This window comes from Dendroctonus ponderosae, unplaced genomic scaffold (genome assembly GCF_020466585.1).
Source record: "Dendroctonus ponderosae isolate FM_Combo_2020 unplaced genomic scaffold, Dpon_F_20191213v2 Dpon_F_20191213_1, whole genome shotgun sequence".
Lineage (NCBI taxonomy): Eukaryota > Metazoa > Arthropoda > Insecta > Coleoptera > Curculionidae > Dendroctonus > Dendroctonus ponderosae.
This window is the reverse complement of record NW_026017110.1, coordinates 12,718,313-12,744,632: the sequence shown is the minus strand read 5'-3', so window position 1 is coordinate 12,744,632 and position 26,320 is coordinate 12,718,313. Positions and strand designations below refer to the sequence as shown.

General features: G+C 33.1%; 1 protein-coding gene and 1 long non-coding RNA gene across 2 annotated transcripts in view; one reads left to right on the top strand and one right to left on the bottom strand.

The window, feature by feature from the left end:
* Nucleotides 1–26,320, top strand: part of LOC109545660 (calcium-activated potassium channel slowpoke) — a 105,569-nt gene that overhangs the window by 42,642 nt on the left and 36,607 nt on the right. The window contains exons 10-16 of the mRNA XM_048661624.1: nucleotides 13,540–13,631; nucleotides 14,639–14,749; nucleotides 18,034–18,139; nucleotides 21,999–22,151; nucleotides 24,284–24,439; nucleotides 24,498–24,542; nucleotides 24,651–24,763. Of these exons, the coding sequence (XP_048517581.1) occupies nucleotides 13,540–13,631; nucleotides 14,639–14,749; nucleotides 18,034–18,139; nucleotides 21,999–22,151; nucleotides 24,284–24,439; nucleotides 24,498–24,542; nucleotides 24,651–24,763 (776 nt within the window). The remainder of the gene's footprint in view (nucleotides 1–13,539; nucleotides 13,632–14,638; nucleotides 14,750–18,033; nucleotides 18,140–21,998; nucleotides 22,152–24,283; nucleotides 24,440–24,497; nucleotides 24,543–24,650; nucleotides 24,764–26,320) is intronic.
* On the bottom strand, nucleotides 7,042–7,590 carry LOC125502673. The gene is made up of 2 exons (XR_007280443.1): nucleotides 7,448–7,590; nucleotides 7,042–7,352 (listed from the first exon to the last, which is right to left on the bottom strand). It is a non-coding gene; the product is annotated as an uncharacterized LOC125502673 (long non-coding RNA).

Below are 26,320 nucleotides of genomic sequence, written 5' to 3'. Positions count from 1 at the left end.
TTTGTTTTATTTGGTGACTACAACGTAACACGTGTACTATTACCTGATATTTTTCCAATTGACAGAGCAATTAATTAAATGCACAAACACGCTTACCATTACGAATATAAAGTGAAAACGTTTTAATTTGCTGTTTATTTTAATGTTGAAGAAGTCAGAGTAGGTACCTTAAGACTCTCAATAATATCTTTGATAGATTTATAAACATTTATTTCCGCGTTTAGCTGTGTTTTTAGAGAGGAACAAAATTAATGTTTTTACAAAAGTTGACTCAATTGTGAAGCGAACATATTATCTCCTCATTCTCATTCATCTATAGAAGGTTAATTAGAACCGAAAAAATGTTGTTGGTGTCCAACCAGAGAATGATTTACAGTAATAGCATATGCTCAAAAAACTGATTTTAGGAAAATTTAGCTGGGGCAGAAATGGTCACACATTTTATCATTTTCCGTATTTAAAAAAAAATATGTTGTGAAAAAGTGAAAGAGGATTTATAGGAAATAAGCTACTAAGGTAACCTCCTAAGCTCTCTTGTAGGATAATTACACTTATATTAGATACTTATACTTTTCATATTCTGTATAACTTTCTACGACCATAAATTAATAAATTTAGGAAGTGTATTGTGTAATTGAAATAGCAGCAAATCCAGCAAAAAAATAATTAACACAACTATGACTAATTTAAACACTGTATTTAGGTAGAAATTCAAATAAGTTCTATAAATTGCAGTTTTATAGGCTTATAATAAAAATATTTCGGTTTTCGTTGTGGGTTACCATACGACCAAAACTGGTCACATTTTACTTTAAATCAATCGTTGCTGTCGCTGCTGCAAATTATTTTGGCTTTCAATTGGTTTGACTCAAAAAGGATTCAATGCTAAACGGTGTGATACAAAAACCTAAAGAAGTCATAAAAGCAAACCTCAAGAAGTCATAAAAGCAAAGACGCAAAACTATGCAACTTCAATTTATTCACGATGATCCCATTTTGCTTATGTAAACCATTTTGCTTATGTAAATTGCCAATAGGTTAACCATAATAACTTTTCAACCACTAAATCATACCTCAATATGTTGTCAATTTTTTAAAATGTGGCGGAGTTTCCCAAAATCTTAATTTGTTTACTTACAGTTGTTTGTTTGCTTATCTCATTACATTTTTTCGGTATCTAAAGCTCACATTACATTTATCCGCAACATAAATTTACACATTTATTAAAATTATAATTGTAATTAAATTGATATAATAATCATAGTAATAATAAAATAATAATAATAATTTCTTAAATAAAAAGCATGCTAGTGGGCGGTCCACGTGAGTTGTTGGGATGCGTTTTAAACATAATTTTTTTTTCATAATAATATAGGTAGCAGCATGTCTTGTATATAAACATATTCCTGTTGGACATAGAGGAATAGTATAATTTTCACATTTTTTACGTTATTTAATTAGCAAACTGATTTGAAACTGCCCTACTATTTTATTTGTTCAATATTTTAACCATACTTCCAACGTAAATAGTTCCCATTTCCAAATGTTTGATGTATTTGATTATTAATTCTATTTACATGATGCTATATTGTTATGCTCTGTAAGATTTATATCTACATTATGTTTAAATAGATTTTTGAATTTTTATTATCGGAAATATATCAAGTAATATTACACACAAATTATGGGTTTAACTATGATCAACAGCTAGTACTATAGTTTGTAGTGTATACTATTGTTATAGTAGCGTAAAAAAGCACATTGGCCAGTTGTTGATTAACACGTGTATTCATTGTTGGTAAAAATCTACCCTGTATCACGTTAATTCCATTTCACTAGCCCCGTTCCTTCCACTACTTTACAGACGCAAACCACATTATACGTGTACTTAATTACATAACTGTATTTTACTATTTACCAATGTATGTACAGGTTCGTCGTTTATCTTGGTCCCCCATGCATCGTGAAAGCTATACCATGTTAGAAATAAGCTTTATTTATATTTGGATTTGCATAATTCAATTTTAACGGTGGGTACTGGAACGTTCACTCTTTACATGTATTTTCCTATCATTACTACATTTTTAGATCATTTACACGTTTCTCTGGCTCGATTGCAGTTTGTAAAATTGCATTACTCTTCTTGAACGGAAACAGATTACCTAATGCCATCTCTGAAGAAGCAGGACTTAAAACGGGCGAAACGATTTTTATTCGAAAATGACAAAAATATCCCGGAAGAGTTAATTTTTGTTTTTTTTACTTTTTGCTTTAAATGTTTGTATAAGTGTTATATTTTGATTTAAATAATAAATATTTGATGACATGGAGCTTAAGAAAAAAATACATATATAAATTTCTTCTGCTGTTGTGGAGAAACTGAAAAAGATCAATTTTCTCGATTGGTATAAGCGTGAAGAAAATAGAGAAACCGCACACACTTTTAACAAGTTTGACGCCGATTTTTGGCTTCCTAGTCACACAATCCAAGAGGTTGCAGCTTTATGAAGCAAGTGTATAGGGAAAACAGTCAGTTCACCTTTTTCAAAATAGAACCAGGACTTAACACACACTTTCCGTTTTGTTAGTGAAGTTCAAATTAAACTAGACAAAGTTTGCAGAAAACTGTTTCTAACTTGCATAGTTCCGATGTGGGAGCGTCGCCCGGATAAACGACCTAGCCTGTATGTTTAATGAACGATCAATCTATTATAGATATATGATGATCTATATAGATGTATGATGGAACGATCAATCTATTATAGAAACATCCTGTTTACTAGGATGTAGTGGTCCACAAAATATAATATTTCCGAATTTTTTTATGGTAATAGTCTTCTTGATTTTTCTCGTCCTACAGTTATCGATACGGAAACTTCAACCTGCTTGCTCATTAGATAAATCAATAATCGTAATTTAGTTTTCATTTCATGAAAATTATACATCAAAAACTGAAAAAAGATGTTTATTCTGAAATGCAGGCAGTCTGCTAAAAATGGACGTTATTTATATATTTTTATATGCATTATGTTCAGATCAAGGTGGCACTCGGCAATATGAGAGATCCTTTACCAATTTTGGAGTTTTTAATCAGCGTTAACAAAGAAAATTGCTTGAGTCGTATCGGCCAATAGAAATTTTAGTCACAACACGATATACCCTATCGTAAAATCGTATAAATTTGTTCTTGCCTGACAAAGAATACTATAATGTCTGTTTTCCAATCTATTCAAAACTATTATTCTCTTGAAATATCCATGAACATATTCTTTACGAACAGACGTATATTTTTTGGTATTAGTTGAAAATCACAAAACATATCAAACGAAGAATTGACATATTAAGCTTCGGTGCGCATGCAACGTGTAAGAGTGTTGATTAAAAATTATGCACGATTCAGTACAAGATCTGTACACGGATGTGTCCCGTCTTCGTGTCAAGAAGCACAAAAAACAGGACTTAGCAAACGATCACCAAATTGAAGAAACTTATGAGTGCAGTTATCCAAACAGTAACATAATGGGCACTTTTCCTGAAAGAATTCGAATTTGTTAATTCACTAAAATTTGGGAATAGCTAATTCTATTTACGTTTTCCCGTGTCTAGCATACAGCAATGAACATAATTTCACTTTGGGCCCAAATAATTTTTTTTCTGAAGATACAACGAGACGCCACTTTAACTGAACACTGTACATATAACTACAACCTTAAAATTTTTGAGTTGAACTAATCGTTATTTTCCATTAACATGTTTTCGCGCCTTCTAAATTTATTACCGCAAGTGTAGACACAAATTAATTCTGTTCATGTCCAGTAATGCATAAGCAAATCCATTAAACTCGATCTAGTTCTATCATACCGGTTGCCGTATACCATACATAAACATAAAATATATTTTAGTTTATTCATCATAAACAAAATTCAGTCGTATTCCATTAAAACGTGAGCATATAAGTGCTGGTCAGATGTTTGGAAAATATGGCCTCTTCAAATTCTCTACGATTCTGTCCAGAAGTCTGTCCAGAAGTCTGTCCAGAATGTGCCATATACTCGTATAATACATTTCATACCAACCCACCAAATAATGAAATAAGCCCCAAGAGTTACGTTGACTAACCAATTACTTAGTTTAAGTAAGAGTTTATTAATTGGGGAGCCTAATTGGGGATAATGTGAGTTCTCTGGTAGGCTGTATTTGCCAGTTGGATTCCGGAGATCACAGAGTTAGCGGCCAATCGATCAAAATATGGTGGAAAATACAGCAAAGATATCAGGCGCAGGTATTCGAAGCAGTCACAGAACCAGCCTGGCACTTTAGACTAGAAAAAAAATTAATTATAGCATACGACCTAACTCAATTCATCGCGTATCCCTTTCCCTAACTGTGTCGTTCTGAGAAGCAAACATGCCTTCATTTAAAGTCTTTCATTATTAGAAAGTGTGCCTATTTAACTCAACCTGTCGATTAAAATCAATAAAAATTAAAGTAGATTTTACTTCAAACGAGTTCTTGTATTTAAAGCATTGAGTCGTATGAAGGAAATTATGCTAAACAGTCGTATTCTATAATTTTTTTTCTGGAAAATGGAATGATGCTATATCTAATATTGTTACTAAACTTTTAATAACGTTTCGTAGTTTTTGACGCTATTAATAAATTAATTGGTATTTAAGCTCGATGATTATGGATTCACAGACAAAGTAAAAGCCAAGTGGTTTTAAAGCTTTTGAATAACATTAACAAAGCATCAACAGTTACTAAGGTGGTTACTTAAACACATACATAACAGTCGTTTCTTGAAGATTTGTGAGACCGATCTCAATCACAAAATTTGCACCACGATTATTCGAATAGGTTCATAGAAAATACAGTCCAACGATATTTTTTTGTAATAAAACACACACCTGCTTCCTCCCTTTCATCGAAAATATATTACTATAGTATACAGGGTGGCCATTTTCTGAATCTTTGTATGGGTAACTTCTACATTTTTAAAGATAGAGAATCCGTTGAATGGGCAAAATTGGGCAGAATTCGATTGCCTATGCATTACCGTTTCCAAAATTTAGGTACCCGACTTAGGTCCTGAAATATCCTGAAAAGGCAAGAAATCAACACTTTTTTAATTATCACTTATTACGTAAACTGCTTAACTTAAAAAAGTTAAAACTGGCCTTAGTACAACTTTTTCCGTTGAATCCAATAAACTAGCACTCGTTGTTATAGTCACCCTGATTTACGAGATAAAAAATAAACTTATGGTTTTTTTAAATAGTAATCATAGTTGGCTGTGGGCCTTTTAAAATCCTTATTTTTTCTGAATTTAACGAGATAATTGTTTGTATGTTTTTCTCCACTGCACTCTTCAGTATTCATACATAATTTTTATTCCCAATCAAGTATTTATAAATAAAACTGATAAATATAAATTTATTTTCCGAGTCAATTGCGGAAAACTCCAGAAAATTACGGATTTTCTCAGTTTTATATTCAGAAAAACAATTCTCTCTGAAATTTGAATTATGCTAAATATCACTTTAGAAAATCTTATCGTAGTTAAACAATTGCTCGTAGAAACCATTAAATACTATGTTACCTTCCGATAAAATGTCGGAAAAATATGGAAGAACGCTAATCCATAGCTTTGCCATAGAACTAATATTCACTTTATAAATTGCGTCAGACTGTATGTTTCTTGGCTACTGCCTATAGCAGATAAATAATTAATTATAAAAGCTGATATTGGCCATGTTTCTGGCCAACAAAATACCGGAAAATCCCTGATTTTAATTGCTTTTTGCTCAGGAACAGAAAGTCAGTATCTTGAGAAATTCGTATGGTAGGTAAGACATCACTAGTAACGACTATGAAATAACATGTTACTACCCTAGTTGTACGCTTAGAACTAGAAAGAGGAGAACACTTACTCTATTATTTGCGTCAGACCAATCGCTCCATAGGTATTTCTCATCGAAAATAAAGAATTTTTCATAAAAGCTGAATATTACCTTGTTAGTGGCCAACGGAAGACTGAAAAACCCGACAAAACCCAGAACGTCCATAACTTTTAGTACATAACTAACATGCAATTTATAATTTGCGTCAGACTAATCGTTCCTTGAGTATTTCTCATCCCAGATAAGGAATTATTTAAAAACCTAAAAGAGTAACAATTAGCGTACTTGAAATTTCAGTCAACCTTTTTATCAATAGAAAACTGAGCAAATCCCTAATTCTTTGCGGTTTTCCGAAATTCTATCGGAAAAGAATCTGATATTTATTAGTTTTGGTTATAAATATTGATTGGGAATACAAATTACACATTAATACTAAAGAGTACAACGAAATAAATTAATTGTCATTTTACCACCAAAAACGTTACGTTACGTTTTTCAGATTTTAAACGATTTTCGACACACTTTTTTGCTTAGATTTGAGTTCAGCAGGTTAAAATACATAACCAACATTGTTTGCGCAAAAAAATGTTCACTTGCTATACAGCTATGATTGACATTATAGCAAAAAGTCTAAAACACCCTATTTCCACATGAATTTTCCGGCTGTGGAAATAATTTTTAGGTCTTACTTATATTTTTCCTTTAATCCACATTACTTCAAGTATACTCGCCCCAAATTTCATCCAAATTAGTTGGCCCAATCTTGAGTTATTAGGTTTAGGAAAAATAATTTGTTTTCTGCACTGTACGCCAGTTGAAATATGCTTTCCGTAAGTAGAAACTTTTGGAGTTTCGAAATATTTTTTGTATTTTAAGTCTCCATAGAGAAAAAAAAACAAGGTAAGTAAATTACTATTGTCTGTCACGCTAATTGCAAAATTTCTTTGCTCTTTTAGTTCTTTAACTCGTTTAGTTCTTTCACTTCTGATGAGACGTAATAGTATAATAATAATATCTATTCACTTATGTAAATAATAGTAAAAAATAAAAATAGAGCAAAGCGAAAAAATACTATTATTGTTAGCAGGCAAGAGACGAACAAACTCTTAAAGACGACACTAAGAGTTAAAATTCAATGTACAAACTTTTTTCAAATTTATTTTAAGTCATGCAGGGTGAAGACTTTAACTCTAATACATTCACAAGCGGGCAGGTCAATAAATTTTCTGAAAATTCCCGAACACATCCGTTTCAGTTTAATTACATTTAGATAAATATCTATATCTAATTCTTCTAATAATCTAATTAGATAAATATCTATCTATATATATTATAGCTCTTCAGGGAGGTCTGAAACCGCCCTCGATATATTTTTTTATTGTGTCCCTTTGTTTCGTCACTCTTCATTGCAAAACTGGGGAAAAGAGGATCCATCATAGTGATTGTACGTGTCTAGATAATTACATTTTTATTAACTTTCTCAACAGTACCAATAATATGTACCTATATAATTTAATTGCTTTGTAAATGCCATCTGTATAACTTACGTCATTATTAACCTAAGCCACTAATTGACGGTTATTTACCGGAAACAGTGAATAGCAGTAAGGTTAGGTTAGTATTAAAAAAATCGATATATACTTTGGTTGAGGAAGCCATCCTCGGTCGGTTAATAATAGATGTGCTCGGTTAATAATTCCTACCTTACTTCTCATAGTATGCAATATAAGTGGGAAATAATACTATAATTTCGAGAGAAACCCATTTTTATTTTGCCCTCCCTAACCTTAGAAAATTCTAATATAGTACAAAGGCCAGCGACCATTTATGGATAAACAGGAAAGTGTTTTGTTTTTAGAATCCATTGGCAGGCCAGCTCTTTTGAGATTGTTTGAGGGAGAAAAGTGGACGTACTCCCTATTAAGAAAAACACCATGTATATTTTTGCAACTATTCGGCTTTTCATTGTAGAAACATTTACAAAAATTACTCAAAAAGTGAAGGAACTATAAACATTCAGAAAGAATCGTGTTTACGGTCACATGTTGGAAAAGTATCTTGTTGACTCTGAGCAGTATTTAGCTACTTTGTCCACCCTGAAGATTTCAGATTACCGTTTTGATGAGACATTTACCACTTATATGAGTTTCATAAGCTTCAAATACTTAGTTTTTCACTGATTTTTTTAGTTGACCTGCTTGATATAGTCTGCCGGGCCAAAGCTAAAAAAATGCATAATTTTGTCAATTCGGTTCGATAATAGTATGGTTAAAATGTCCGAAAAAAATACATTCAATAACTAAAACCTTACTAATTATTTAAGTAGGTACAGATCGCAAGATATGCTAATCTCAGACACCCCAGGTCAACTTTCTTGTTTGTTAGCTCTTATTAGTTGCTTTTAGCCTAAAAAGAACAATCCCAAAATAAATATTTAATTAAACCAGTTAATCAATTACTTAATTAAGCCAGAATCATTTCAGTTGCTACTTCCATTTTGTCTTGAGGCAAACATTATAAAACAAATTATGTTCTTCTGAGAGATAGTTTATTTGCTATTTCTCATTAAAAGTTTTCATTTTCATTTATTGCTCGTAAATTTGATTTGTAAGAGAACGAATATTAGCTGCTCACATTTACCTTCTAACCCTCTTTCCACCCAACTTTGCAATTTTATATCGCAACTGCTTAAACTTGCAACTGCTCACTTTAAAGAATTTGTAATTGTTCACATATATTTATATATATTTCCAAGTTGCATTCCATTTTCTCAATCAGCTATAGATTAATTAAAAATAAATTACTATGTACATTTCCAGCACGGTGATGAAGCGCAAACTATTATTTGTAGTATCTCTTTTTATATTTATTCAGCAGTATCAAGAAATTTTAACTGTTCCGGAATTACGTTTTTTGACGCCCACTTGTTTGTTTTCATTTTTGCGAAGTGATCAGTCAAGGAGCTTTTTGCTCATAGTATTTAATAATTTTTAAATATTTGTGCGTACCAGGGTTATAAAACATCGCACCGCGTTTTAAGTTCTCCGCAAAGACATACAGTATTGGTGATCATGTAAATTCAGAACCAGTTTCGGATCTGATCGCGGTTTCTTAAAAAAAATATTAACAGTTTATTCACAGTAATATGCACAAAATTATAAAGCTTTTAATTATATTAAAATATGTTTGTTTCCTACAGTACGGAAGCAATTTTGGATAAGCAGAATTCTTACTACTTATGAATAAATCATTAACGGATTGATGCAAATATTAGTGGTCTGCACTTCCAGACAGTTATGAAAATATTTATTTTCTTAGTCTTATAAATCTGGTAGACACTAGATTCAGTGGACACAATGAGCTCTATCTCTCGAGAATGATATGCAACAAAAACCATATTGTTTAAGACGTTGTTGAGAGGCAGAGGAGAAGGCTTTCTTCGCTGTGTCATAAATATTGAAGATGCCTATCAACGAATTAACGTAAACGTCGCGTGAATATTCTTATTAAAAAAGTAGATATTGTGCTTAGAGTTTTCTACAATGAAGCTATCTGTCAGCCTGTCCGGTAACTACCTTAAAAGATTGGTGATCAGATATATCTTGATTTTATCTAAGAGTGTTTAATCTCTAATTTGGTTTTATTTGAATTTGAATCTAACTTACTTGAGCTTAAATATCTAACGCACCTTAATACAATATGCTTTGAGAGACAATTAAAATTGCTGTTCTGCAATAGCCTAAATAACGGCATGTCTTAGATTAATATTTTCTTAATTAATAGTAATTATTACTGTAGGCGCCTTCAACGGGCGATAAAGTAATAGTTTTTGGAAATTAGCAATTTTTCTCACGGTAGAATTCAACAGTTTGGCATGCTGTGCTAGGCTAGCTGCCGAAAGTAACTGTTTTTTCATTTTGTATGCTTATTAAAACGCCTTTGCTTCCATGTTCCAATACTACAATATACTTTTATTAATGTTTCAATACATCAATCCTTTTAATGGGAGCATACAGAATGGGAGATTATAGTGATCCAGCTAATTTTCTCTACTTAAACAGAAAAATGCGTCAGAAAGTGTACATTTTCAATTTGAAATAGCCCGATTAAAGGTTTGGACCACTAAACTAGTATCAACTGCCTTTTTAGATCCCATAGTTAGATCAAGTAGGTAGTAAATTAGAAGCATTTTTATTGCCTGCACAGCCTTACTGAGCCACGCACGGGTCAAAATTTATTGAGAAACGCAGATGCAACGAGCGCATCACACTTGCCGAAAATGACTACGAAAGGTCACAAATTAATATTAATATTATCATAGAGCGTAAAAATGGTTCGACTTTAACACGTCATGAATGCCTGGCGACTGCGCCAAAACTACTAATAGGAATTTGCCAATCCGTGACTCGGATTAATCATGAATAACCCGTCGGGTCAAATTAGTGTTCGTTAATTCATATTTTCAAAAGACTAGATTATTTTCACTTCCAAAGAAATTGTGCTATGGAGGTATTCGTTCAGTAAATCGGTTTCTAATTTTATTTGTATGCAGCTTGCGTACTAAACAGATTGAACACCATCAGTTCTTAATTATAAGATAATTCTTCCACACTTTATCTTCGATGCAATTTTCATTTGAATTCTCTAGTTATTGTATTATATTAACATACAATTTTGGGGTGTCTCGAATAAATCATAAAAGCTTAAAACATTGTTAGTTTTTCAAGGGTTTTGGACCGTGAGAAACACATTTCCTTCTTGACGTTTCGCAAGTACGAGAGGCTTGCAGCTTCAGAAAGAGTTTGTTCAACTTCAAGCCGGGAAGCTTTTTCATAACTGAACTTCCTTTCACAACTAAACTTCAGTTTAGTGTAAGCGTTCGAGAGACGCACCTCGGAAGATGCAAGTCATCGATGCTTGCGAAACATCAGACACAAGTATAAACCACGGCACCTCAAAAGCCAGAATATCTCACCAGTTTTAAACTGTTACTTTTATTGAGGATTCATTTTTAAGCAATAAGTTTTGACTAATTTAAGCAAGAAAAGTTTCACGCATTGGCCGCGAAATTCTAACTTTTTTTCTCAACAGGTTAAATGCCAGAATCATTTACTTTAATACGAATACGTAAGTATGTCATTTTGGTTTGCCATAAAAGTTCGTCTTAAGTAAAAAAACCGTAAATTCAGTTTAGAAAACATTCATCATTTCTGGGTGATATCATTTCTTAGTCTTGGTATCAAAGCACCATGTACCGGCGCGTTCACTTCTGTGCTCGGCGAATAAATCAGAGAAACAGGCTCAATAAATATATTATTATAATATTATATTAAGAAAAAAGGTAAAGTGAATTTTGCACTTTCAATATAAGGCAGCATAATTAATTACAAAATTACAATTTTTAACATTATTGTGCATACATTATTTAATACCGATGAAAATGTTTGAATTATATTATTAGAGCAGAAAAGTAAAAATATTGTCCCAAGAAAACAAGTGCTCTAAATTCACAAACATTTTTTTGTTACTGTTACTGTAAATATCCTGAAGTTCTTCTTCAAACGACAGTCAATTTATGAAACTAAACCAAACAATATGGAAGATGCGAGTGTTTGACAAACATGTCTGGTCAACGTTTCCCACCCATATTTATGAAAAAAACTAAAACCACCGTCTTATTTGCGATTTGGTAAAGAATCTTTATACGCCATTCTTCGACAAAAGTTTAATTTTTGTTTGCTACTGCAAGCCCTGCTCATCACACTTCAAATTTAGGGCATTATATTTTTCCGCCATAACTGCAAAATTTGTGTCTGACGATTTCGTACTTGGCCGACTTTAGCTGTCCACCCTGTATATACAGGGTGAAGTTCGACTTTACAGTATATTCGCTCCACTTTACATTAAATTTCATGTTTTCCTAAATATGTTGTAACTTTTTTTCATAGCACTTACAAAACTGAATTTTTATTTAAAATATGTAATTTTGTTGAATTCGTACAATTTGTTTGCTCGAGTCCGACGCTTCGATCCTGAGACACAAAAAATTCGAGAATCTTGAAATTTTAAGATATTTGAAAATTTTTCGTTTCAGAGTTCAGATTTGTTATACAGCTGAACTTGTTCAGCAACTAAAAACAAAAACCTACAGCTTGATTTAGAAACATTTTTCCGTTGTTGTTTATTGTTCGAACTGTGTTCAAGTAAAACATGTTTATGATGTGATAAGAAGGCATCCATTGATCTATCCATTCATCCATCTCTCATGCATGTAATTTTTTTTGAAACTGAGTTTATTACTAGCCACATGATGAAAGTTTACAAGTTGCAACAAGTCATCGCAAAATTCTCAGCAGATTATAGTAGGATTTATTTTGAAACGTTTTCTCAATAAATATACTTTATACGTTAAAATAATATACATAATTCTATTTTTTTTAGATTAATATGAAAACAGATTGTAACTATTTATAAATCATGCTTTTAACTTAGTCTTAGTTCTGTTAGTCTTCACTAAACACTCACTGACGCACACAACTGTAGATATAAAAAACGAAAAGTTAATTGGTTGAAACAATCAACATCCTTTAAATCTGTAGAGGAATGTTTGCAGACCTACTTGAGTTATTACCAATAGTTTAAGTTTATCGATTATTGAAACAGTGTGCATATTAGAAACACAAAATATTATACACTAACATCAAGAATCAGTTTTTTGAAAAGAATTAGGTTTTCCGGGCATTTTGCTTGAAACTGGTAAGTTTTTCGGGATACTAGACCGTCCTGGTAAAAATCGTATTCACGTTTCGCAAGCATGAGGTGCATCCGCAGAGGTGTTTCGCTGGTAAACTTCCAATAGGCTGAAATCGTGTTTATGAATACAGTCCAGTAAAAGCTTGCGATCAAAAGATAAATAATTTCCCCGACGGCATAAAAGGTTCGAAACACTTTCCAGTTTCAATCAGTTTTCTGTTTGTACTTTCTCCATGCATTTAACCCTTATTGGATTGAAATTTGCACGAATACCTCCTGACAATAGTTGCAGTCTATTTCAACTTGCAACTGCAATATAAAAATCAATTTAGATGCCAAAAAGTCCATATATATATATATATACATATATTTATAAACGAATACTATTTGGTCCTGTTGTACGTATGCGACTGGGACTCGAATCGATAGCTATATAGATGATATAGATGAACTAATTTATTTCGTTGTATAATAGCAAACTGAAGTTAGTGATATTAACAAATTTGTGACTGCAAACTATACACGTCCGATTATTGAACGATGCTTGCTAACACATTGACCTATAAGGCTCCTCAATTATTAGTCCTATGTTTGTGGCATTGAATTCTCTAGTTTGTAATCGTACCTCCCGATCCTCAATGGTTCCGTCTATGCCCTTCCTCAACTTAAATGCTTACACCTAATTTTTTTTCAAAATAATGTGTCACCGTCTATTTTGTCTTATCACGTTTGATTACTTCTTGCATAGAGCGTTTGAATTGAACTCAAACTGGTGTCTATATATATATTTTGTTAGTCTGGTTAAATATATGCAAGAGGTAATTGAAAATGCCTTTTGTATAATGCCTTCAAAAAATTATGCAAATGTTTATTTGTCTGGCTATAGGCGATTTTCGCCAGTTGTATCCCAGAAATCATTGACTTGATCGGGACTAGACCAAAATATGGCGGCACCTTGAAGAATGAACGTGGCCGAAGGTGAGAAATACTAGAATTTGTTTTGCATTAGGACCAATTTAATTACTTTATGGTCCTTAGAAAGATGTGAAACGATACGATAGTAAATTTATGAATAAACTCCGAGACACGAATCAGCATTGTTTTGAAATAGCATTCTTATTACACTATATCATCGAACTTCGCTTTAAAGTCGACTTGAAGAAGGCAATGCTGAGTCGTACGTCCATGGCAAAACTCTGGTTTTCCATTCTTTAAAAATATTTAGTATTTGTTAATCGATGTGTGTACATGTCGTAGTCTCAGTGCTCAGTGGCTAAACATATCTTCCTGCACGCTTGTTATCGCCCCTATTTGTAATGCCATTATTTATTTTCATTATTGTGTTAGATGTGATTGAAGGTACCTTGTGTATTTATTTTCAGCTTGAGTTCTGTAAAACTAATTCCTGGTCTAAAACTGATTCTTCATTTTATTAGCTGTTAGCTGTGAAAAAACTTTTACTAAGTTTACTAATTAATGTCGTAGAAAAACTTTCCTATAGCAATCAGTAAGCCCATTTTACTGGTACAGTAGTTTTAATATCCGGTTATAACGTGATTAATCGATAGATGTGTTTTGCATGAACGTGACATGATGTGGCGTTTTCAAAAATCCATTGCATTACTTAAAGTAAACATCCTATACATTCTTAATTGGAATCTACAATGTGCGTGGCCAGGCTGTGGTTAGGTTCCCACTTTTAGATGTAAATATTGAAATTGTTACAACCTCATAGATTTTATTCTATTGTACAATTGTACATTTTAAATGCACAGTAAATGGAACCATTGTATTCCTATTTTTGATCGACAATTTCCAACGGTATTTTTTTGGCTAGTTGCATGGATTTACAAAGTATCAAAGTATTCAAATGAAATAAAATTACTAACTTTTGCTTAGATTTTTTCACGATAATCGCATTCATTCAACTAACTAGAAACTACGAACAAACGGCAACCCATGTTTTAATATATTTTTATGTGCAGGCACATTGTGGTTTGTGGGCATATTACCTACGAGTCGGTTTCCCATTTCTTAAAGGATTTTCTTCACGAAGATAGAGAAGATGTGGACGTTGAAGTGGTCTTTCTACACAGGTAAGTTACACGATTACCTATACTGGTTACAATCCTTTATTTCTTTGTAATTGCAAATGCGTTACCTTCACTGAAAATTGATTTGTTATTGTCGCATTTATTTGAGTATTATTATTTAATCCAATGCAGATTTTACCGCCAAATTCTAATCTAGTTTGCTGCCGAGCGTCAGACCGAGACTATTTTTCGATTCTCCTATGCGAAACGCTTCTTAATGAAACATAAAAGACTACTTAGATACAAGTAGAGACCAAGCAGTGCACTGTTATTGTGTGAAGCTGATAAATAATCTCACATCGCAGAGTTTCGCCCTTATGGATGCTTGTCAATATCTGGTTTACACTTTATGTAACAGAACATCTTCAATGGTCATTACTGAGCACGTTTTCAAAAAATACATGCTGCATTGAAAGGTTTATACGATTTCAAGTAAGAAGTACCTACCAAATATAGCAGGGTGGTTTCCCGGACGGAGTTCGGCGGAACACTAGTGTTCCGCTCGATGTGAACTGGTGTTTCGTGATAATTAGGAAAGGTTTATACACTGAAACACATTTAATAACACTTTACTTCACTACTTCACATTGAATAAAAAACGAGTTATATTATATTATATGTATGTAGATTCAATATATTTGAAAATAATTACTGAATAAATAATGTCTTTTAATAATAATAAAAAAATTAAATAGAAACCCACTTAAAATTAAACGAAGTGTTCCATGAATATATCTGAGTTTGCCTAGTGTTCCATTATAGAAAAAGTTTGAGAAACCCTGATATAGAGAGTCGGCCTTCCGCATTTCCAAACATAAAATTTTGTTTTTTTGATGTCACACGACTACAAAATCAAGCTGCAGTAAACAGTACAGTAACTTGTTTGTTACTACAAACAAGTTAACCCAATTACAATATACAGCTCACTTAAATCGTTAAAGTGCCGGAAGGACCAATTTGACAACAAAACGTGTACAAATTGCGTTGTGTTGGAAATTAAATATTTCGGTTTTGAACAATACAAATTTTTGACAGACCAATTGAAAATTAGTTTTGTTATTTCGAATACGTGGTTTTCAGACAACAGTTTTATCAAGGTATGGGCTGATCTACTTAGCAAATTTCGAAATGAGGCCTTTCTAAAAGTGGTTCAAAATGCATATAGCTAAGAAAGAGACGAGACAATGGAATGAAAGGACCTGCTTTGATTTTAATTTCAAATTATGCATTGAATTCTAATTGTGATTTAGGTAACATGTGTATACTGTGCTAAACTCAACAGTTACCCAGAATATTACGAATGGACCTAACAATAATTAATAGCGACGACTTCTTTAAAAAATTTCTAGTCCTGAAAATGGGGATTTAATTCAAGAAACAGAACAACAATCAAATAAAATATTCGAAATCTGGCCCATTTACGGATTAACAACATCCAAGGAGATCAATACATTCTTTTTACAACTTGTTATTTTAGTAAATAATTTTTTTACATCGTAAATTCGTCGAGTCCTGTTGAGTTTAGGTATAGGATATTATTAGGTTGAATTGGATAATTGGATGGTACAATGGATAAGTAAAAATGTAAATAAAAATAGGTGCTACCATTTGGAAAAATTAAATTGATGGTCGTAATTTATTTCTAGTTCATCCTGTATAAACAAATTTAACTTTCAAAAAAACTTATTTTAATAAAAATTGTAAAAAGTTTATACTGCAAATGTGTCTTTGATAGGTTCTGATGAGAAAATATGCGAATAGCTTTCCAGTGTTAGTGTGTTTACTATATGAGCAAATGGTTAATCAGTTGAATGATTTCCATGCTTCTTTAGGTTATCGCCTAAAATAATTCTGAGAAGCTGTATGCATTCATGTCGGACACTTTAGTCAACAACTTGCACAATATACGGCAAATGTAGTAGAAATTCTGATTTTCGAATCGGGTAAAGACGCATCAAGCATATTAATTATTAAACAAATACTTATCCAATGTCTACTAAATATTTTTATAAACAATGTTGAAATATGCGTTATATCAACATGCGTCAAGACAAATGTGAAAAATTTACGGACGTTTCAAAAAAGGTCAGTTAAGGGTGGAAGCGAGGCGTCGGTTATTACAATACTTTCCAGTTGTTTTCAGAACATTAATTCATTTAACACATTTTACGCCTTGTCAGTATGTGACACGTAGTAATAGACACCCTGTACACATAAAGAGTAACAGAAATATTTATTTAAAATCTTGTATGCTTCTTCTGTAAATTTATAAATTTATGCAGTGCTGCCTAGGGACAAATTACGGCTGCCCTCAAATAGAAAGCCTCATATTTTCAAATTCTATTGGCATGCATATGCTTACAATATACAGGTAGCGAGAGGTTCACGCTCTGAAAAATCGAAAACTAATATTACTGCTTTCTGAACGTATGTAGTTCTCAACGTGACCGAGTTCAATCAAAAAATATTCACATTTTTTTATCATGAACTGAAAAATAAAAGCTCAAATTTTCTGAGCAATCTGTTGCAAAGTAACGACACAGAGTCACCAATTCTTGGTAACAGACTACTTTTTCAACTGTTTAATAAAATTTTTATGTTTAATTTTTGTTTGCGAACTACTAGGCATGTCTTTTAACACGGTCCTACCCACAGTCGCGATTAAAACTGACCACACACTTCCACTTTCACGCACATTCGAAAGTGTGTCGCGTATTTTTTTCAAAGCTCTTTGCTTTCATAATAAACACATGAAAGGAGCATTTGATTATTTTCCTTCTAGGCACTATTAGCAAACATGTGTATGAGAAAAACATGAATATTTTGAGATTTTTAGCGCAACTTATATTTAACAATAAACATTGTTTAATTAATAATTAGCTGAAAAGATGTAGACTGAAAGCTATAGTTGATAGTGAAATTTGAATTTAAATATTCGATTACCCCTGATTTGTAGAAAAGAACCTGATTTGGAATTGGAGGGATTACTAAAGCGACACTATACAACCGTGGAGTTTTTTCAGGGTACCATGATGAACGCAGTTGACCTTGAAAGAGTCAAGGTATCGACTGGGTGTCAAATTCAATCAAATCAATACTGCTTTTATATATTCTTGTTTCGATTGCACAACGCCTACTTTTTAAGTTTTGCAGAATCTTGCATAGTAGCTGCATGGTAAAACTCAGAATTCCAAGTTTATTATTATTAGACGCGTTCTTCGCGATATGTGCCTTTTTATATTTATTTTACATTTTATATTGTGTTTCAATTTTTTGGGAATGTATAGGAAGCCACCCGATCTCGAACTGGAAGGTCTGTTCAAGAGACATTTTACTACCGTCGAATTCTTCCAAGGTACCATTATGAATCCCATTGACCTGCAAAGGGTTAAGGTAAGTGTACTATCACACCGACACATTTTATTCCAATCTTTTTGGTGCCTGCTATTTACAATTTTGCGGCAACCATCATTTAAGTACATCTTGTTAATTATCGGGTAACAGTATATTTGCATTTCACGCAAACATTGGGTTCTGCGCTTAAAAAGGTGGTTCACGTTTTTGTACCAGAACTTTGATAGCCGACGGAAAAGTCCAAGGAGTTAGGTTTTAAGTTCATTCCCTTTAACATGGTAATAAGTTTATTGCCATAATTTTTCTTAAATATTCAGTTAATGCGTTTAAAAAATTAGAACATTTAATTTTCCATCAACCGGGATATTGAATAGTTGAGTAGTATCGGTTGTTTATCGGTAACGAATTTTTACACAACTGTCTTTTTCACCGTGCATTTTACGGTTTTGACTGTTTACTTGTTGGTGGCGATAAAGCTTGAGGGAAGGTATTTGTTAGCATAGCCTACCATGATAAAATAAATAACTCAAAAACGAAGGCAGATACGAAAAACTGCAAGACACAGAGAAATTCTTAAATTGAACAATAAATTCAAAAATTTGTTCGGTCGAAGTCACTGGCGCACCACAAAAAAGTTCGGGGGGGTAAAAGGAGGTATGCATCTAGAAAAAAAAAACGTCCTGTAGATTTTCACAACCAGTTGGCTTACCTACGGGTAAAGGGTCTAAACATTAGCCTACGTTAAAAATTTGAACAAAATATCTCGTAAACTGTAGGAGTTAAAGAGAAAATACCAACATTGTTTTGAAACTTTAACACCCTGTATCTCGTTAACCATGGGTGTGACAAAAAAACTTAAATGGAAACTCGACTTGTTTTAATGTCCTCTATACGCCTCTGCTCTGCATCGATAAGGTTGTGAATAACCCTGTATAACTTGTTTAAATTGAAAAGTGCTTAGGGGTGTTTATGAATATTAACATAATGCAAAATGGCTAATACATGAAATAACACTTAAAAATCCAGACAATTTAGAAGAAGCATTAGTACTTGTAATTATTTAGGTTTGTGGGTGGTGGGTGCTAGTTTGGACCATCTTTATAATAGATTAGTATTTCTAACCGAAGGAGAAAATTTAATGAATAACAGTAAAATAAAAAGGCAATGACATAGGTCCATAATGCATTCCTTCAATAATAATGTTTGCCTTCGTTGTGCATTATTTTTATCAATACTCATGCCCAATTAGATTTTTGTCAAAGTTCTACATATAACATATAATTCTACTGTATAGTAACAAATTATTTCGTGTGGTAAGACAACTTCTTTCAAGAATCTATCCATTGTATTTGCAGCCAAGTGACAGATGGTATTTTTTGTTTTACTTGTTGTTGACTCGTCAAGTTATTTCGTTGTAAGTCATGTTTACCTATATGATTTCTTTAATTTTTTGACTTAGACTTACTTTCATACTTAACACTAAATGAATTCCACATAATGTTGAAATAAGAACCACCATCCAATGGTTCATTTTGGACAATATCGAAAAAATTACATTGAATAAATTTAGTTTAAAATAACTTTTAATAATTTTTTAATGGTTTAATAAACTCTTTTTCTTTAGTTTTTACTAACTAATTGTTGAGCACAGTAAACATTTTGTTTTTGTTTTAATATGCATCTGTAAGACAAAGCTCTAGTTGGGTTGCTATGAAAGCTATTTCTTAAAACAAGTTTTTCTGTAGACGACTAAAGTTCTGCTTCAAGGAAAGTGTGCGCACCTGCATAGCAAAAACCTTATTTTCCAAAAAAATGTGCGTTAAAATATGTAAACATTTAGTCTAGTTTTATTAGACTTTGTTTCGTACATCCTAGTTAAATTGGGTTTATTATTTGTTAGAGGAAAAAGGAGTTCAGTAAGCCTTCTGTACAGCATTTAGGAATGTTTTCCGGGCTTTGAAGCCGTGGTCTATCGGAATTTCTTCCTGACGTTTCGTCCACAACTGCGTTGGACATTTTCAAAGGCGATTAGGCAGTGGGCTAAGTGATCTCCCGTGCTTTCCGACTAAGACTGGCCGAAACGTCAGGAAGAAATTCCGATAGACCACGGCTTCAAAGCCCGGAAAACATTCCTAAAGTAATTTAACCGGCCGTGAAAGCCTTCACTTCTGTACAGCTCTACTAACTAGAGAATATTTATTATAGGTATACCTAAAATATGTATGTTTATTTGAGAAGATATTTTTGTGCATAATACATACTTTATTTTGTATGCAGACAGTTTCTAATGTTCCCGTCTTCAGATTTTGTAATAATGCTGATTGTTTTTTAAATCACGATAAATACTTAATGAGAACAATTATTAATAATTGGCACTATCAAGTTGTTTACTGATCATTAAGATGTTACACTCAACTCATTACAATACTCTCCTTATATATTTCTGAATATAAGTTTTCTTCGTCTAATGCTCTAACACAAAGCAATTTACAAAAATTCAATATTAAAGGACCATGGCGAACATGGTAGGTTTTGCGCAACGAAACAGCTGCAGATTTTTTCGTCATGTATGTATTTTTCTTTTATTTTTTTATTGTCCGTTAATAGTTCTTACACATTTTTTATTGAACACCGACCGCCCTTAGAATTATAGAAATCGTCACATGTACAGGGTATCTTTGTTCCTAGATCAGATAGTTCTTGAAGTTGAAAAAAATAATAGTTGTTAGCAGTTCATTGATAGACAATCTTTTTTGAACCTGATTCAAAATAATTGACTGTTACGACAGCTGCCGCCATGCAATTAACAGATCTGGATTTATACAAAAAAAATATAATCAAAATGGTTCTTTCAACAGGGATGCCCTGTATATTTGCCAATTTAAAATAAAATGTCACGAGCAGTAAGTCATTAATCAATATCTAAGGAAAAGGAATAGAGCCAGTGCGGGTAAGTTGGCTCCCCAACAAAGTTATTTTGATCAGCGTTCTTATTCTGGAAATAGATTCGTTCTGCTTGCATGCCAATAGATTATTTCATTAGATCCATTTTAAAAACACTTTAAAAGCACATATTTAACTTTGATAACAATTGTTATTCACGATGTGTATTTTAAATTGTTTTCCAATGATAGGGAATGTTAGAAGTTAGCATGCAGTTACGATTTTTATACTAAGCAGACATGGTTACTTACATTTTATTTAACAGTTACGCAAACGTTCCTAATACGCCGCTAAAATGGCAATGCAATTATTAAAGTCGACTTTATTAATGGTATCATTATCGCTCCCTATACATACATTAGAGAAGAAAGGGGCATGTCGTATTGTCTCAAAACAATCCGCAATAATACATATCCTGAAAAGTATTCGAAAATTTGAAACACATATACGTAACATGATACTTATCGCTCTGTAGCCTAATAATCAAAACGTTTTCGGACTTATTTTTATATACATTTGTGCTTTTTTTTTCATATGGATATTCCATATATTCTTCTAATAGGCTTTAAAGACTTTTTTTCTCATAAGCCCCCTACTTATCACTGTTACAATTTTATAATCTACTCTAAACGAGCGGTGTTTCGTTTTCCATACTAACGTTATTCTTGATTTTGATTATCAACTGTTAATTTTTCTTTTGAATTGTACTAGGAAGCCAAAAGATACGGATTCTGGTACATATTTTCAAATTTTCAAAAGAAACAGTCGCAATTTGAAAATGCCAAAAAAAAAGATGGAATAACTCCCAAAAAACAATAAAGTTGATTTTAATAATCGTTTCAATCACAAAAATGGTGATTTAACTAATTAGTACAAGCAACTGTCTTAACCAAGGGTTATAGCTAGATAATTAGTAATTATAGCTCAATGTTTCTGATTATGTGTCTGTTTTTAGGTACACGAGGCAGATGCCTGCTTAGTACTTGCTAACAAATACTGTCAGGATCCAGACGCAGAAGACGCAGCCAACATAATGAGGGTTATTTCTATTAAAAATTATAGTGACGATATTAGAGTGATTATTCAGTTAATGCAGTATCACAATAAGGTAAGCTAATAAACGTAATACTCCATTATCGAATTGCTTTAACACAACCCAATAAGTATTATGCATTAATTATTATCACGCAATCAATACATTTACTTCCTCAAAACTTAAATTAAACAGTTGTTAGATAAAAATGTAAAACATCAATTCCTAAAAATATTCACATTATGCTAACAAACTGAGTTTGTAGATAATACTTTACATTGCATTTCTCCTGAGGTTTACTCATTAATATACAACTAAAATCAAATAATGCATTCCGTATATCATTTTGAGCTCCGTAGAAGCCACCATCAGCAATTCTTTTAAATTTATGATTATAATTCACAATAGGGTCGTTCCACTTTTTTTTACTTATAAGTTTAAAAGCACACAAAATGCGCCGAAACGACGCGTTTTTCTCTAAGCGTTATGTGACGTAGCAGGGTACGTTTCAGCTTGGCCACGTTCGGCGCTTATCCGTGTTGTCTTGTTCTAGAGTGAATTTCGTCCTTCGCTTTGCTTGTTTATCCATTATTGAAAATAAAATGGTTTATAGAGACTGTATACTGTCACAGTGGGTAACTTGTGATCCCTTTTTTTGACAGTACAACTTTTTTAAATTTGCTATAGGCGTTTTTCTAAATAATCCGCACGCTAATGTTTCAAGAAGTTTCAGCCAAAGAAACTAAAAAATATGTACAAAGGGATGCAAACTTTAAAGGACTGTTACGCATAAATTTTGAGGTATTTCAGAGATACAGCGTTGAATTTCATCTTTTAAGGCTCCAATCGTTGTTGGTTTGTTCACATAAACTTGTGACTAAAAAAACCCAAAGAAAAAAGTCCAAAGACGTTAAATCGCATGATCTGGGCGGCCAATGCCGATCTCCAAAACGAGACATAACACGATCACCAAATGACTCGTGAAGTAATTCAACAGTTTCTCTGGCTGTATGGCATGTTGCACCGTCCTGTCGGAACTACATGCTGTTGAGATCCACATTTTGCAACTTTGGCAGAATACAGTTAGTTGAAATTTACTAACGGTTAATGCTTGATCAACTGCATTTTTGCTGTTAATGCTGACTATTTTTGTATGCATCTGTTTCTGAACGATCACTCGTGGATTTTCGGAACCCTAAATTCGACAATTCTGTCGATTAACGAAGACGTCAAGATCAAAATGGGCCTCGTCACTAAAGATTTTTTTTTTAATTACTTGAAAAATTGTCGTTGTTCCAAAATCCAATCAACAAACACTCTTCGTTGCCCATAGTCTTCCAGCTTTAGCTCTTTAGCCAATTCAACTTTGTACGCATGAAGCTTTAAATCTTTTTTTAAAATTCGATCCATGGTGATTGCGGAAACATGAATTTGCTTAGCTCTATACCGAATTGATGTTGTTGGGCTTTCCTCAACATTTGCACATACTGCTGCGATATTTTCAGTCGAGCGACCAGGACGAACGCTTGTTTCTGTTTTCACTTCATTAACAGACCCAGTTTGCTAAAATTTCTTCACTCATTTTCTCACAGTGGCTTTAGTTGGAGCATAGGTACCGTGGCCGCAAAACTTTTTCCAATTTGATAATCACTTTTCACAATGAAAATTCGTTGTTGTGTATTGAACCGCTCCATTTTACTTAACCTCCTGCTGTCTACTAACGAAAGGCCTTTCTTTTAATGTCAAATCACAACACTTCAAATGGCGCGCCATTCAAAATCGTTCTTTTTGGAACACCCTTTGGTTCAGAGAAACAATAATTTTTATTATATGTTTGAATGTTTCTCCCAATTTTAGAATGACCCAAAATTAGAATGACATTATTATCTCCAAATCTGTTGACAAGCCTTTTCAGATTGTTTTCTGTGTCAGCTTTTACTTCAGTTTTCGATGCGTTGGATTCCGTTTATAATTCAGGTATTGACTTCACCAAATCAACAATCTTATCGTGTATACATCAAGGTGTTTTCAGAAAACATTCAGTTATCAGATATATTTTGTAGGTGAATTGAAGTTTGGTGGTTCTCAACCAACCAGAATTCAAACGGAACATATCGTATGTATTGAAATGAAAACGTTTCCCTAATAGAATTGTCTAACAAACTGCCTTGATCAATAAATTATTATTTAATGTATCATCGTTTCAGGCTTACCTACTTAACATTCCATCTTGGGACTGGAAACAGGGTGACGATGTTATATGCCTGGCTGAGTTAAAACTAGGATTCATCGCTCAATCCTGTTTGGCTCCTGGATTCTCTACAATGATGGCTAATTTGTTCGCTATGCGATCATTCAAAACTGTGAGTATTTAGATAACTTTTTGAATGAAACACATTCGACTTATGGATATCCAATTAGACCACAGTTATTTTGATGCTGACCATCAATAGCAGAGCAAATGAGGTAAAAAAAAAGATATAGCAAATCAAGGGATATGCGAATAGAATAGGGCGTTTTGAAGTAACATATCGTCCTATACAATAGAATTGTAATACTGATATGTACTTCTAGTCGCCCGGGATGCAAATCTGGACCAACGATTACTTGCGTGGCACCGGTATGGAAATGTACACAGAAACACTCAGCCCCTCATTTATTGGTATTCCGTTCGCACATGCGGCTGAGTAAGTCAATGCAGACCCTTTTTGAAGGAGTTCTACGACTGCACTCTTATTTGTTTAATTATTGTTCGTTCTTGTTTATCCCGAGTGTCTCTCCAAGTCTATCGAGTGGTCTTTTCTGATTTTTTTTTAATAAAGAGATGATGTTATTGCAGTTTGCTAGGTTGTCTGTCTATCTAGTAGATAGTAATTTATTTGGCTGATTAATTACTAACAGTAGTAATTAAAGAGTCACAAAGACAAAGACAAAGTCAAATGAAGTACACAACTTTAAATCCCTTTCAAATAGCGCTTTCCTAGGATGTCACAGCAATAGTTCTGAAAGTGGTTCCACGATTCTATCTAACGTTAAGAATATGTTTATGTTGCCACCATTAGCTTCGTTGTTTCTTATTGTTGCTCCACGCGACTAATTAACATTGTAGTTCACTGCTTGTGATTTGTCAGCTCAATTTCCATAACACCCCACGCAAAGGAATCGCAAGGTTTGAGGTATGGCGACTTTGACGGCCAAACAAGCTTTTCGGAATAGCATTGTATAAAAAATTTCTGTTGCATTCTGTAGAAACCACATGTCTCGTCGAATAAGCAGCGGCACGTCTTATAAAGTCTTAAGTAAAAGAATAGCATTTATTTTGCAAGAAATATTATCAAATTTCACTCCTAAATAAATTTCACTCCACTAAAATGTGCAACCCAACAGATAATCCGTTCATAATTCCTATCCTTACATTTATGGAAACTTGAAGTTGTTCATTCCATTTCGAGAGAACCATGCGTCGTCGGTGATGGGAATTTGGCTTAAACCGTTCATTATGCTCGTGCTGTTGCGAATTCATTCAGGAAATATCGAGTAAGCTTTCAAGCTGTAGGTGCTTGGACACACTGAGAGTGAAAATGATCAACATATCAGCAAACTGCAATGTGACATCTCCTCTACCGTTTACATACTAAAAGGAATGTATTATTTTATTTGTAAATAGTCCAAGTCCGATTCTGCAAATTAATCCGATGGTGTCTAAAGTGAAATTATAACACGCAAACACTGAAAATGTTTCCTTGCTCTGCTCAGTGACGCTACATATTTGATAATTTTCAGCAAGCTTTTGTGATATATCTGCTGTTGGTGTTTATTCTTCGCATGAATCGTAAATCTTCTAGAGGTACCGGTTAGTCAAATAAATTCCAGATGTTGCAAACCTGGATAGGTTGCTCCCTTCAAAACTGCATCCGAAAATCGGTGCAAATGTTTTCAAATTTGTGTATCTTATTTCCATGAAATTACGTATTTTAACTGTAAAAACGAGAATCGGTGCCTTTTTTCAGTCTCCGGACACTCAAGTATGGCAGAACGATTATCTTCAAGGAACGGGGTGCGAGATGTATACCGAGACTCTGTCCCCCTCGTTCACGGGCATGACCTTTCCCCAGGCTAGCGAGTAAGCTTTCCTATCATTTTAAACACAGGCATTCACAATATACACTAACCGTCGGTATTTTTTAACCGCAACAGCATAAAATGCATTGGAAATCAGAAAATTTTATTTACTACAATTATCA